Below are 15561 nucleotides of genomic sequence, written 5' to 3'. Positions count from 1 at the left end.
TTCATAACTCAGGAGAATTGAAAGCTCAGTAAACTTAGAGAGGTATTTAACAAAGCTAATTTATAATAATTATATCAAATTTCATCTATCTTGGTATTCCTATAGAATTTTTTAACTTGGAATACTTTTGAGATCTGAATCAAGATAAAAATGTAATTGTATATTTTCCCTAACTATAGATTTAATTACAGAAGAACAATTCATAATGATTTCCTATTGATAACTTATATGAAATAATCCATAAAGATAATATAATGTTTTATTAACCAACTCAATTGGTAAACAGGCCAGTGGAGTTTTATAAATTTTATCAGTCATACAAATAACATTTAGTTTTGAGTGTAAACAGAGATTAGGGCTTCCTAAAGAAAGACAAATCATACTTCCTTTGTGAGATAAACTTTAATAATATTTGAGAATATTTAAGCTAGCCAAAACTGCTTAATACAAATTCATTTTCCGTACTCTCTAACAATTCTGGTAATACTTTAGGGTGTCTTATTTTGATAACTTTTGGCTTGTAATTATACTTTATGTTATAAACATAAAGTTTCTCTTTCCTATTTAAGTAAATATAATAAATGAAAACATAAACACATATAAATTAATGTTTGGCTAATAGTTTTTAATTGCTCAGAAAATGTTCTGCACCTACATTCAACAATATAACATGGCGTGATTCATTTCCAAATTTTTAATGTTATACTTAAAAATTTCTGAACTGGTACCATTGTCAGAGTAATGTATACCTCAGACAACATAAATTGCATTATCCTCCAAAATAATTTTACCCACAGTTGCTATAAAAATCATACATTATGGACATCCTATAAAATAAAATATTTATTTATTAGAACTACTTTTATATTCTGCTCTAATACCCAATTTCACATCAAGAAATAGCTTTAATCAGAAGCTGTAATTGAGAATAAGAATAATTACAGAATTTTTTAAAAATCAAATAACCTTTTCAATAGTTAACTAGTTAGTAGATTAAAGAAAATGAAACAGTTTTTTGGTCTGAATGAGAAATTTCCATGGAATATATGCTGCTATTGTCTGCAAATTTAGAGAGTTTGGCACAAAAGACTATTAAAATACTATTTAAATATATAACTGCTTTCTAAATTAATACAATATAATAGCCTATTAAAATGTTACACATTCAAAATAATTTATTAACTCATGTGTTCATTCATTTATCCATCATTCAACAAATGTTTGGTTGAGTGTTGCTTTCATAGATTTCCATGTTTTAACATTTACATGCTAGAAATTCAGTATTTCTGATTTTCCATTTTCTTAAAGTAATTACCAAGGTAGGCAGAGTGTTAAATTCCAATATGGATCCTCATTCCATTTTTACCATATTTAAAAGGCTAAGCACCGTGTGTCAGGCTTGCAAATCTAATGCCTGCCAGGCTGGTTTTACAAATGCTTGAAGATGGCCAGCCTCTGCCAAACTAGACAGTGCATGCTCTTGTCAAGGTATTTATATTTTAAAAAGGTAATAATACATCCCGGTGGGCAAACAAAACCTATTTGTGAGTCTAAGTCACACCATGGGCATCAAGGTTGCAATTCTTTCTTGGAAATTCTCCCATCTGATCCTTATAAAATCTCTGGCTCACATTATTATGGGCTTGTTCTGGTCCATGCCTTTCCAACAAACCTAGAAGCTGTAGGAACCTGAATATGGATTCCTATGGGCAGAGATCCAAGGACCAAGCGCTGAAGACTTCTGAAAGCGAGAGTGCTGAGAACATCTCCGCAGTGTGAAAAGTGTAGTGAGAAATGAGTACTTATTTCCCAAACTGAAGACTGAACCAAAGAATACAAAAGTCCTTCAATACACAGCCACTCAGGTAGAGAAATCAATTCTCTGGCACCAAGGACAGTGTTTCTAAGAGGATTTCTAAAAACAATCTCCCCAGAATTTTGAAGGAAAATATTTAATTTTCATCTCAAATTAAAATGCATTTTTTATTAGCCTCGACAATACCCAGCTCTCCCACCACACACTTTCGTAGCATAGAGAGTAACATAAGTTTTCAAATAGAAGATGCAAGAACCACATTGGTAGAGTCCTGAAAAGGGCGATATATACATGCATAGAAAAGAAAATTAACACATGAAACTTTTCTTTCTAGAGAATATGGAAGTCATGCGAGACGAGGAGAATTTCAGGGAGCCTTGTATTTATAGCATCCTTATCTATACCTGACTCAAAGTTTACTTCCAATAAACAAAATATTAGCAGATGCTGCTATCAATTTACATTCAACAAACTCCTACATATGCATTTGTAGATGTTTCTCTGTTAAAACATACATTTATTTCTTGACACATGTCTTTGCTAGCGTCCTAAATTTGGGTTCCAGGTGATCTAGAAACTCAAGCCCTTCTTCGTCCTGCCGATCACTGCAGCAGCCTACAGAGCCTGCCATAGACCCTTTCCCTTCGTAGTTATACGAACGCACGTAGTCTTCAGAATGTTTATGCTCCTCGTCTTGTCCACACAGGTACACCTTCTGTATCAAAAAAGAGCACATTTTATTATTTTTTTAAAGACACCTAAACATATTAGCATAAAAATAATGTCTTTGATTTACCTTTTACTGTTTAATTTTTAATCAGAGTGTGTCCTCTAATGGATTCCTACATATAAAAAATGCACATGATTGGTCTGTATTATATTCATTCTGAAAATATAGCAGATATATAAATGCTCCTAGCGAACACATTTATGAAAATTAAAGATACATGCATATCACAAAACTAACTTATGATTTCCCATTTGAACATAAGAGCTGTATAGTTCCAACATCTCTTTGTAGGTCTTCACATATTTGGGGAACCCATATAGGCTATGATTCTTCCATTTATATACAATTATGGAATATATTCAACTGAATAAATATTAACCAGTATCGGTTAATCTGAACCTAAAACAAGGAACTAAAACCCAAAATAAAAGCTTGACAGCCTGTCTGGTTGATGTTGATAGCCAGGCCTTTATGACCACACAGAGGATTCAGTATACTAAAAAATGTTTATAATTTATGATCCATGTATCATTCTATACAAATCTTTCACTCCAAATGATTTTCCTGGTAATTTTTAGGGAAGAAGCTACTGGTCTTCTTGTACTTCCTAAATACATATATATATGTATATGTAGATAGTTGAGCAGTTTTGTAAACCTTATTTTAAAAGTTAGACTTGAAAGGATCATTTTTCTGTTTGGGCTTGGGCCTTAAATCCATATATATGATAATTAAAGAACTTAAAAGGTGATGAGTTCCAGGTGCCTGAGGAGGAAAACTTTTGGGAAATCTTGATTTAAAATCGTTTTTAGGGGCCTCTGGGTGTATCAGTGGGTTAAACGGTTGCCTTCCACCCAGGTCATGATCCCAGGGTCCTGGGATCGAGCCCCATGCTGGGCTCCTTGCTCAGCTGGGAGCCTGCTTCACCCTCTCCTCCCTACTTGTGCTCTCTCTTACTATCTCTGTCTTTCTCAAATAAATAAATAAAATCTTTTAAAAAAATAAAAAGTAAAATCGTTTTTAACTTTCATGGAATATGAACTCAAAGACATTGGCACTCACCTCACCAAGCCGAGGTTGGGTGAAGCTGTGCCAGTCGGTATAAGTGTATCTTCCAGCCTCCATTACTCCCTGTCCTGCTCCCTTGACAGATTCCAAGGTCTGATGTCCACCGCCTTTGCTGGAATCCAAAGTGTAGCCACCTTTTACCATCTCAAAGCTTTGCTGTGTTTTGACTCCTTGGCCACCAAGAGTTCCAACAGACATGCTTGTGTCACAAATATTGGATGTCTGTGTGGGGAGTCTAATATTTGCTTCCTAAAAGTAAAGTTAGAGTTATAAAATGAGTGAGTCAAATTGAAACTAACAATTTCTTTTCATTTTTCTTTCCCATCAAAATTGATTATGTTGAAGTCCGAACCCTCAGTGCCTTAGAATGTGATCTTGTTTAAAAAGAGGTCATCACATATGTATTTAGTTAAATTTAGATGAGGCCACAATCAGGTTGGGTAAGGTGAAATTTGAACACAGACATGCACAAAGGGAAAAGAATACCATTGAAGATTTGGTTTTAAGTCAAGGAACCACGAGTTTATGATTCTTTGGAGTCTATCGATAGGTCCCCCAATGATAGTGATCAAAGGAGTGAGACTGATACAAAGCGAAGGTCAAGCAAAGCTTTATTTCGCACCAAGCATCAAGAACCAAACCGACCATTCGGGGCTGCCTCTTACAGGGAGGGCGACCCCTCCCTGCCTTACAGACTAACTCTTATAGAGCAAAGGCCATGTGGTTGAGCCTGGTCACACACAGGTGGCCAATGAGATTGCAACACACAGAGAAAGCTGCACAGTCATGCTAGGTCACTCACAGGTGGTCAATTGAATTGCAATTCACCCCATAGTAGCTATTTGAACTAGCCTATCACCTTGGTCAGAATTGGCATCCAAAAGGTGGGGCCCACACTCCTTGGTAGCTGGGGAGACAGTATGCACACCCCACTGATTGGATGTCTCCACCTGGCTTGACTCCTTCCTGCATTCGGGCTCTGTTATCTCCACCTGACCTGACCCACTCTTGTATTTGCGCTCTGTTATTAGGGACTGGTTGACCATATTCTACTGGTTTCCGGTACTTGCTTTAAGTAAGTTCCCCGGGTGGCGGTGGGGTGGGGGGTGGTTAGTTTAAGTTTTACTGCATAAACAACAAAATCACTGTTTAACTGGATGGAATCGCTCTGGCTAAATAGGCCCTTACACTATGAAAGTAATACAATAGAATTATAAAGTTAAACGAGTTAATCCAGGAATGCCTGGTGGCTCAGTTGGTTAAGCACCTGCCTTTGGCACAGGTCACGATCTCAGAGCTCTGAGATTGAGGCTCATGTGTTCCCGGTTCAGCAGAGAGTCTGTTTCTCCCTCTCCTGCCCCTCCTCACTGCTCATGCTCTCTCTCTTTCACTCTCTCTCTCAAAAAAATAAATAAAATCATTTAAAAAAATGAGTTAATGCATGCAAAGCATATGGAGTTCTGCTTGACATAGTAAGTGCTCAATAAACATTAGTTGTCATTAGTATTACTATCATTATGTAATACTCAGCTGTTATCATTGGATCACCATACAATTCATACCAAAGTGAAATCTAATTTACCATCACTTCTTCTCCAGGTCCTTCAGTGTTTGACACAATTAAATTTTGTTGGGCTACATCTGGAAAACACTTCTTTACTGTTCTCTTAGCAGTAACACAGAAACAAGCAAACAGAACACCTAAAAAATAAAAAAGTATTTAAGTAAAATAGTATTTATTTTCTTGCTGGTGCATATCTTTTTTTTTTTTTTAATTTCTTTTCAGTGTAACAGAATTCATTCTTTTTGCACCACACCCAGTGCTCCATGCAATAAAAGCCCTCCTTAATACCCACCATCTGGCTCCCCCAACCTCCCACCCCCCGCCCCTTCAAAACCCTCAGGTTGTTTTTCAGAGTCCGTAGTCTCTCATGGTCATTTAAATCATGATTTTTTAAAAGTTTCTTCACAGAACTTTACAGAATTTGTTCCATAAATTAAGATCCCTTTGGGTTATGAAATTTAAAACAGAGTATATAGACCATCTCTGTCTGACTAAGACTATTATTAGGCTAAATGAGAAAGAAATCAGTTAAAAGTAAGAAGGGTGAACTGAGCATAGTTTGTTAACAGGTCTCTTCCCAACTCCAGAACTAACTTAAATGTTTCTCTTCTTTCCTCCACACTGAAATAGTAACTCCCTTTGATTGAAATTTAAGCTAGTATTACCGATAATTCAAATCCATACAGAACACACTCAAAGGGCATTAGGCATAAATACAAACATGAAAGGCAGTTACTTAAAATCTGTGGCCACTTTTGAAATTGTAATCACTGTGCTAAGGGGCATGTCCAATCTAACCTGCAACTCAAGTCAATGAATTAGGACACAGTAAAGACTACGTGGAAAGCCTATAAATGCAAATAGGTTCTGTAGTCCAATAAATGACTAAAAAAGGAAGGAAGGCTAGAGGGAGGGCAAGTGGGAAGGAGAGATGAGAGAAGGGTGGGCAATGATTTCCATCACTTTTGCATCTTGAAAAAAAGTTTGCAGAATGCAAAATCTCAACATTCTTTGCATGCATTACTTTTCCTCAGTGGCTCACTGTGACCATTTTCCACTAACGAGAGTCTTTTTTTTTTTCTTTTTATAATTCCAATTTTCTTTCTTTTTCAAGTTTATTTATTTTTAAGTAATTCTACACCGAACGTGGGGCTCTAACTCACAATCCTGAGATCAAGTGTTATGTGTACCTTTGACTGAGCCGGCAGGCACCCCTTACTGGAGTCTTCTTCAGATGTATGTTAAATACCTTTATTAATAACAGCGAGCATAAATATCTAAGCGACTTTTGGAAGTACTCTTCACTAATTCTTCCTGTGCATAAACTTGGCTGGTTAAAAGACTATGTTTTGTATGGGAGGGAATCTTAACCAACCTCTTTATTTTACTTGTGGAAAAATGAGCTTGAAAGAAAGGAAATGATCTATCCTGGGTCTCATACCTTCTTCTTGGAAGAACTAAGGGTACAGCTCTGAAAATTAGTTTAAATTTAACCTGCTCTTACTGATATGTTTCTTCTGTATCAAAACCCCCAGTCATATAGTACACACAAGATTTTTAAAAGGACACATTTACCAAAGGCTATAAAAGGTCGTTAAATAAAGAACCACCATATATATTTTTAAATATTAGATAAGCCTTCAACTAACACATTCTAGATAATTATACTTACATAACAGCAATGCAGATCCCAACACCATGGCAAGAATAGCCCATCTTCCAAGTATTACATTTGGCTTAACATCTCTCACATTTTTTATATTCATTTTACAGTCTGATGGCGTTGTACAGTCACATACTCTCACTGTTAACATGTGTTTTGCATTTAAGCCATGCCTATCTTTTATTATGAGAGGCACAGTATAATAGTTATAATCAAGAATTTGCTGTTGACGGAGAATGGCAGTTTTACCTAGAGCAAAAAAGGAATATATGTTGAAACTTTTCAGTTGCAATATTAATCTTACTTGATATGCTTGGGGTAAGCTGGGGGAGAAAAGGTGCAGAATTTAGCTTAAGGAAAAATTCTAGTGGTTCTTCTTTTTTTTTTTTTTTTTTTTTTTTTTGAGAGGGAGAGACAGAGGAGGGGCAGAGAGAGAGGGAGAGAGAATCCTAAGCTGACTCCATGTCCAGCACACATGACCTGAACTGAAATCAAAAGCCCCACCTACACTTAACCTACTGAGTCACCTAGGTGACTCACCCCACTTTTTATTTCTTCGTTTCTTTTTTTTTTTTTAAGGTTTTATTTATTTATTTGACAGAATGAGACACAGCAAGAGAGGGAGCACAGCAGAGGGAGTGGGAGAGGGAGAGGGAGAAGCAGGCTTCCCATTGAGCAGGGAGCTGGATGCGGGACTGGATCCCAGGACCCTGGGACCATGACCTGAGCTGAAGGCAGATGATTAACCCACTGAGCCACCCAGGCGCCACCCCCCCAACTCCTGCTTTTTATTTCTTAAAAATGATTCTGATTTCTTGAAAAACCAGAAAAATAAATTATTATTGCTCTATATTTATATTAGACTAATCTATACTTAACATTACTCAAATACTATATTAAAACGGATTGATGTGTTCTCTTAAAAGATATTTGGAACTAGACACTAAATATATTATCTATTGCTTTAAAAACATACTTTTGCTCTTTTCTCTGGGCTGCCAACACCCCATTCAGACTGAGGAAGACCCAGAAACTTTGGGGCCATGGGAGCCACAGCCATAGCCACATGGACTAGCACCGGATTCACCCAGGAAGCCAGGGGGACACGGGCAGCAGGCGTCACTACATTACCAACTTTGACAAATATGACTCAGGTCACTTTAAAAAAGTTAGTGTGAGGCATTACTCCTTAGACGGCAACTGGAGCCTCTGCCCAGCTGTCGACCTTGACAAACTATGGACCTTGGTCAGTGAGCCGACACCGGTAAATGCTGCCAAAAACAAGACTGGAGTTGTTCCTATCACTGATGTGCTGTGCCCTGCCTACTGCAAAGTTTTGGGGGGAAGGGAAAGCTCCCAAAACAGCCTGTCATCATGAAGGCCAGATTCTTCAGGGGAAGATCAGAGAATAGACATAGACTCTTAACAGTTCAGATTTGGCATTTCATTTCCATATATTTTTAGCGACAAAAGACCACGTTAATTTCTTCTATTTCTATTGTCTGAGTGTGTGTGTAGTGAGGAGGAGGGCTGGTGTCCTGGTAGCTTGAAGCCATGTGGAAGGAGGTGCAATAAAAGCTAATGAGAAGTTTAAAAAAAAAAAATTAAAAGCAAGGTATTATCCTTTTGGGGGGATCAATAAAATAATTTCCTAAAATAAATGTTTATTTATCATAATGAACTTAAGGTGAATGTCAAAACCATCAGTCATCTTAAGTTCCTACCGATGAGAAGATTTAGCATAATTACATACCATCTTTTGTTTCTAAATTCCAAAGTTTGTTGGCAGAATTATCCAGAAAGAATTGAAAAGGTGGACCATTCTCAGGTCCATCAGCATCTACAGGTTCCAGCACAGCGTAATCCTTGTCATGCTGACAAATTGTCACTTCCTTATCAATTTGTGGTGGGTGATCATTAAAGTCTTCCAAAAGAACTACTAATGTTCCCGTGCAAGATCTGCCATCTATGAAAAATTTAAAAATAGGATATTTTTTTGCTTAAAAACTTATTTTTGGCATCTCTGTGACACACCGCTGACATCTGCTTTCTAGTGGCTGTCTGAACTTGAATTTCACACACTTTGGGATCCCAAATACCACTGCTACAAATACAAAATAGTGACATGTCACTCTTCCTTGAAGCTTGATGGCTCTATCAGATGTTATCTTGAGGTACTTTTTAAAATGAAAAGGTATGACATGATGAGCAATGTCACTACAGAAGAGCCACCTGAAAATAAAATGGATTCCTTACAGCTTACTTTGTGAAGAGTCATTTGTTCATCTTGCATATACAAAGACTTCACTTTAGGTCATCAGTTACTTCCTTAACTTCCTCTTCTGACTCATTTCCTCACATACTCTTTTCCCAAACTTTGTAAAGCTTCTCAACAAACCCACTGGGTGCACCCTTCCCTGTCTGCTTTGGTACATTCTGTCGCCACTTCTGGGAATACTTTTCTCTTTCTCTTTGCCTGATCATACTTTGTTATCTTCCAAGAATCCGCTCAGATATCTCCTCCTCTTGAAACTTGCCGTGACTTTTCTAGACAGTGGCAGTGATATTCTCCTTTGATTTCTCAGAACACTTTGCTCATCATTGACTCACTGGCTGAACTGTAAACATGATCATCCTTAGAGCTAAGTTGTATTCGTCTTGAGAACCTAATGCTCTGCCTAGCATTTCTTGGCTAACTTATAACTTCATAGTAACACCTTGAACATAATGCAATTACTGTTTTATACTTTCCAAAAAACTTTGTTGAGTAAACCATAAAATAAGTTTGCACCTTTCCCCTAATTCAATAAATATGCTTTTGACCATAGGAGCTATTACTCATCTCCAGATGGCCACTGTTATTGGCTTAAAGCATTTCACCTTGTCTCAATATTTTTAATGAAAATATTACCGATGATTTGTGTTTAAGAGATAATGAAGTTCAAAAAACATGTCTAGATTTTCCCATTTGTGATAAGATAATAAACTACAATAAATCGTAAGCTCTCAAAATTGAAATAAACAGAAAAATTGATCCAGTTTCTCGTTTTTTGCTTCTAAATTTGAAGCATTAGATAAATTCAGCATTTATCATAAAGACCACTATAAATCATATGCAAATATAATCCATTTTACTTTGAAATAACACTTAAGCCATATCTTATAGTATATTTCAGTGATTATTTGCTTATTTAACTTATTAAAAGTTATTTTTAAATAAATTACTTTATAAAAGGCCACTGTTGCATATATATTTTCCAAAATTATTCTATCTAAACAAATTTTATAATATCTAAAAATAAAAGAGAGCTACAGCTCTTCTTTCTTTTTTCTTTTTTTTAACAGCTCTTCTAATAAGAAATCTGCAATAGAACATAAACATTTTGATACTGCCAGAAATTTGTAGATAAATTTGAATACAAGTGACAACTTCAAAATCAGCAAACTAAAGATGATGTGTTAATTAGCACAATTAATCTAGTTAGAGGAACATAATATAAATGAGAAGCAGTGAAATACCTTTTTATAGAAAAGATACATTACTTGTGATAATTAACTATCATTCCCAGGGAAAGGAGACTTAAGAGATATTAAGAGAAGAACTGAACACAGACGAGTGGAAATAATCACGGAAGATGTCACTGTCATTCATCTGAAGCAGTTAAGTGACCTGAATTTCAAACAGGATGGGCAGTGCTATACTAGGCAGAGGGTACAGGAAACAGTGCTTTCTAGAGTGATAGCACGGAAACCAATCTGCTTGGCAAAGAAGACTGACACAAGAAGCAGAAGTAAATAAATTGGATTCAAAGAAAGCTAAAAGAATGTCTAGGTTATCATCCTGAAATATTTATGAGCACCAAAACTAAACTTTCATCTGGAAATAAAAGTAATTATTAAGATATTTGGCCCTTTGGAAGTATATATTCATTTTGTTTACAAAAATAAACAAAAATGTTGATGTCACCATGTGGGTCTTTACTTCTTTGTGAGCACACGCAGATTATCCATGAGCCTGGGACATAGACTCTTACAGTTCAGATTTGGCCTTTCATCTCCTTATATTTTTAGCGACAAAAGACCACGTTAATTTCTTCTATTTCTATTGTCTGTATTTTCCTTCTCTTCAAATAATGTTTCATTTTCCTATCACTAAGCTTCTTATTTCTGTGAAATGAGGGGCAGCTCTTAACTGATTTCTACTTATAATATCCATACAATCTTTTATGGGGAAAGTTGTTATACTAAGAACCTCTTATGAGAATACAGTAATCCTTTCATTTATATCATGTGAGAATTTGACTTATCTTCTGAATTCTAATTTATATAGTAATTTGCCTAGTACTTGGAACTTACTAGACTATTAACATTTGTGAAATAAATGAGTAAACGGAAGTCCTTCTTTGACATCATAATCGTGCTCTTGAACCACTCCGCTTTCACTTCTCCTTCTATAGGAGCAGCAAATCATCCAGGGTTTTAGAGTGGTGGCAACATTATTTCTCAGCTAATGTTATCTGCATTCTTTAGTGGGTTTTTTTTTTCCTACCTGTATTGAAAGAACTTTTAACGTAGTTCTGTAGTTTTAATGTAGTTTCTGTGAGAGGTATCAAGAGGAAGAGAGGTTCGTATGCAAGTGGTTAAGCGATGATATTTACAAGGACACTTACATTTAGTTTTTTTTTAGATATTGAAACATAAGTATTTTTGGCACATGGAAATAGTACTATTCAAGTGTTGGTGCATTTTTGTGAGGCATATGTTAACCTACTAGCACATGTATACAAACATACTAGTAAATATAGGGAGGTTGCTGTGTGTGGGTCTCAGCCTGCACATAACCAATCTTGTGGCTAGACTGGCCTTTGTGGTTCTTATATGACTGCAAGGTGTCCCAACTATCAGGAAACTCTGGGGAAAAAAAAGCTTTACTGTACTTACAAGTCCTGGAAATTACATGGCACTTCTGGGGCCACACAGAGAGGATGTGGGGATCAGGGAGAAAAAAAGCAGGCCTGGGATAACCCTTTTATTGGGGTCAAGAGTGAGGGTTGAGGGTTTCTGGAGTCCAGTCTTCAGTGGTGAATTTAAAGCCTAAGAGTAGAAATTTAAAGAGCTTGGAAGTGAAAAAACAAGCTGCCTCAGGGGTCAGTTACTGAAATCAAGATCTCTAAAACAAAGGAGCCTGGGCTGGTAGGGCTACTGGGATGTGGTTTGAATCACTGTCTTGTCTGCTTGGTAATGTTTATTCCAGATAGGGATCTTTGAAGCAGATGCCTTAGCAATCAAAGCTTAAGTAAGGCAGGTACTTGCATTGAAAAACAAACAAACAAAACTGTTGGGGTATGATACATTACAATGGTCCACATTCAAAAATCGTCTACTGTGAGGAGTGTACATTCAGAAGGATTTGAAAATGACTACTTTATGACATTTGAAGGACATTTCTTCACTAGATAAGTTCTAGAATTAACTAACCTTGGAGAAGGATTGTAAACCAGAGCAAAAGATGTAGTCATTATTTGACCATTTCTTAGGAAATAGGATACATCCATTAAGAAAGGCTCAAACAGATCTACCTTGAACCCAATTGTTTTAGAAGGACTAAACACTCTCAGGAAGCTCAAGCCATAACTACCTAAGTATGTACTCCTGAAAACAATGGAGATCCTAGAGGATGCCACCGTGTCTTTGGCCATTCGTCCTCTCCTAGTTTACATTACTGATGCACTGGAGCTGACATGGGTGGTCTCCAACAAATTGAGCAATCTATGCAAATCTGTTTTGCATTAAATTTTGATATGAAAGTAAACAAAGTTCACCCCAAGACTTCCTTAAAAATATATCCTCTATTTCTACAAAATTGCACTTACCTGTATCCATTGCAACCACAGAAACGTTGTATTGGTCGTTTTTTACAAATTTTGATTCTCTGTCTAATACTTTTATCGTTCTCAAGTCACCAGTGTGTTCATTAATTTCAAACCAGTTATCTTCATCTCCTATCTTCTTATACCTAATTTTAAAAAATCAAATGTAAATGCTCAAGCCAAAGGCTGGACATAATCTCAAAACATATCATTTTGAAGAATACCTTACCTTAAGCCTTCACCACTGCGTGTATCAGGATCCAATGCTTTGTATCCCTGCAATTCTTGTCCAACTTGGAGGCCATCTTTACTCTGAATAACTTTCACTGGCGGTTGGCATTCAGGACCCTCATCGCTGTCTTTAATTTTAACAGTGACAGTTGTAGTGCACATAGTAGGAGTTTTTGAATTTGCTGCTTTAGTGAATTGTGCTTCATTAAGGACACCAACTTGCAAAACAACCTGGTGATTCACTTCATAGTTCAATGGCTGTTTAATAAACATACTTTAATCAGTCAATCTGTAATACTTTATACAGAAGACTTATAATTAGGATTCCAAATTTTAGCACAAAAAGGAATATCATTTTTGTGTGTAAAATGTTACCAAAAGCAGGTGCTAATATACTTTAAGACTAATGGTTGACTTCCTATAATGAGAAATGCTATCAAATGCAAAATTATTGATGATTTAACCAATTTCTCTTCTCACCTTTCTTCGGGAAGATCCTGACTTTATTTTTTTCATTACAAGTTTAAATATTAATAGAAATACAAAATAAGTGACTAAACCCAAATTTATCTAGTGGGAGAATAGTGATAACTGAGACAATAGAAGTATATAAAGAGTATAAGAAGTATATAAGATAATTAGACCACTGGGACATGAGATTTGGCTATAATGGAGCAGTTACTCTGAGTGTATCTGTAAAAATTATAGTGATACTATCTAGCAGCATCTTTTGGAAGCACATTATTTTTAGGGCTTTTTAAAAAAAATTATCATATTTGAGTTTATGTAGTTCCTAATCAAAGTGTTCAGTCCTGAGCTGAATAAGAAGAAAGAATGTTGAAACAATGGTTAAACAATTAGAGACTAAAATCCATCAAAATAACATAAAAAGGAAAGCAAGAGAAAGAAATCTAGACCCCCCCAAAATGATAAACAAACAAACAAACAAACAAAAAACTCCAGGAAAAGAAAAGAAAAAGAGAGTGAGAAAAAGAATAAGCAACATAATAATGAAGGGGCATTTTCTAAAAATCATAAGAGGAAAGTGCAACTTGTGTCTGTAGCTTTTAAGAAAATCCACTCTCCCTAAGATATTCATCAGGGAAAATATGTTAGAGGTTAGGAAAGGCAATGCATAGAAAGACTCAGAAAGGAACCAATTGTGTCTTTAGTCATCCCTCCCTGAATATGCCTGATTTCATCTGATTTCAGAAGCTAAGCAGGGTCAGCCCTGGTTAGAACCTGGAAGGGAGAAAGGAGCCAGATTTAGTTTATCATTCTGGGTGGTACTAATTACGACTGTATTTTTAAAATCCCAATGTGCTGGCTACTTCAAATATAGGAGTATTAATGACAATAGTTGCTAAATAGTTAATAAATAGTCTGTTATGCAGCATAGAGAAGTAAAAGTATAATCTGAGCATGAAAGCAATTGAAAAGACAAGAGGTTTGATGTCCAGTAGTGATTCTTCCATTTCTCTCTTTCTTGTGTTCCATAAAATTAAAGATCAAGTGGCTGCCCAAGACTCCTTCTAAGAACAATATTTGATTACTAATACAATATTTCTTTGCCTGGGTTTTCTCCATCTATAGACAATGTGTTTTTTGCCTGCAATGCCCATCTTCTAAGAAAAAAATGAGGGTAAAATAATAATAATAAAAAAAATTTAAGTAAACAAATGTAAATCATTTCAGCATTACGTTGCAATTCTCTAGTCATATGTTTACAGAAATTACTATGGAGATATATATAGTATATAGGATATAGATATGTAGAAATCAATGCCCAAGTGTACATTAGTATTTTTTAAAGTATTGCTTGATTGTTTTGTTGTTGTTTACCTTGACAACACACAAGACTGCTTCATTTGTATTGGGGTCTGTGCTAATTTTGAAGTTTCCATTTTCATTTCCCTGTAGGATCTTATAGACAGCCTTTGAGTGAGGAGTGTTTGGCAAGTCCTGGTCATGTACCGCCATTCGTAAAATCTCAACGTCAATTCTGTTTTCTTCTACTTCTGTAAAATACTAAAACAATTGCCTCTTGTTATGATAAATTGATAGCTTTAACAGCATGATTTTCTACTTTAAAATTTACATTTAAAGAAAAAGAAAATAAAGTGATATAGGAACGTGTGAACATAAATTGGAAAGGACTTAAAAAATTCATGCATAGATTATTTCTTTCCTTACTAAACTGCTTTTTCAAATCTTACCCATTCTTCAAATACTAATTCATCTCTTAACTTCTAAATTTCTCTGAAATCACTCAAGCCCTCAGATTTTATCTATTCTGAATTTTATCTATTCTGAATTGCCCTGTTTATATCAACATAGTAAGCCTTTAATATTTATAGATAATTATAACCTACACTGATTTCTTATTATTACTGGATGACTTGTTATTATGCCAATTATTGTTTTTAATTCAATTTAATTTCCCTAGCAAACATTTTAAGGAAAAAGTTTTTCCTTTTTTGAGGAATTAAATCACATTTTTTCCTCTTCCCTCCAAAAAAGAAATACAATTACAGAAGCATATTATATTAAAAGATTTTAAAAAAGTAGTAAACCATAATCTTCTAGAAATGTAAAATAAATTCATAGAAGGATGAAAAA

The 15561-nt window shown here is 35.5% G+C and overlaps 1 protein-coding gene across 1 annotated transcript in view; it reads right to left on the bottom strand.

Annotated features, from left to right (window-relative positions):
* Positions 1 to 390: 390 nt before the first annotated feature.
* Positions 391 to 15561, bottom strand: part of DSC1 (desmocollin 1) — a 333497-nt gene continuing 318326 nt past the window's right edge. The window contains exons 17-24 of the mRNA XM_082699479.1: positions 14785 to 14970; positions 12941 to 13200; positions 12715 to 12857; positions 8595 to 8807; positions 6851 to 7090; positions 5197 to 5315; positions 3609 to 3863; positions 391 to 2531 (exon numbers count right to left, since the gene is read on the bottom strand). Of these exons, the coding sequence (XP_082555605.1) occupies positions 2334 to 2531; positions 3609 to 3863; positions 5197 to 5315; positions 6851 to 7090; positions 8595 to 8807; positions 12715 to 12857; positions 12941 to 13200; positions 14785 to 14970 (1614 nt within the window). The 3' untranslated portion in view covers positions 391 to 2333. The remainder of the gene's footprint in view (positions 2532 to 3608; positions 3864 to 5196; positions 5316 to 6850; positions 7091 to 8594; positions 8808 to 12714; positions 12858 to 12940; positions 13201 to 14784; positions 14971 to 15561) is intronic.

Source organism: Mustela nivalis, assembly GCF_964662115.1.
Source record: "Mustela nivalis genome assembly, chromosome: 14".
In the NCBI taxonomy this organism is placed as follows: domain Eukaryota; kingdom Metazoa; phylum Chordata; class Mammalia; order Carnivora; family Mustelidae; genus Mustela; species Mustela nivalis.
The sequence above is the reverse complement of the archived record's forward strand: the minus strand, read 5'-3'. Positions and strand labels throughout refer to the sequence as shown.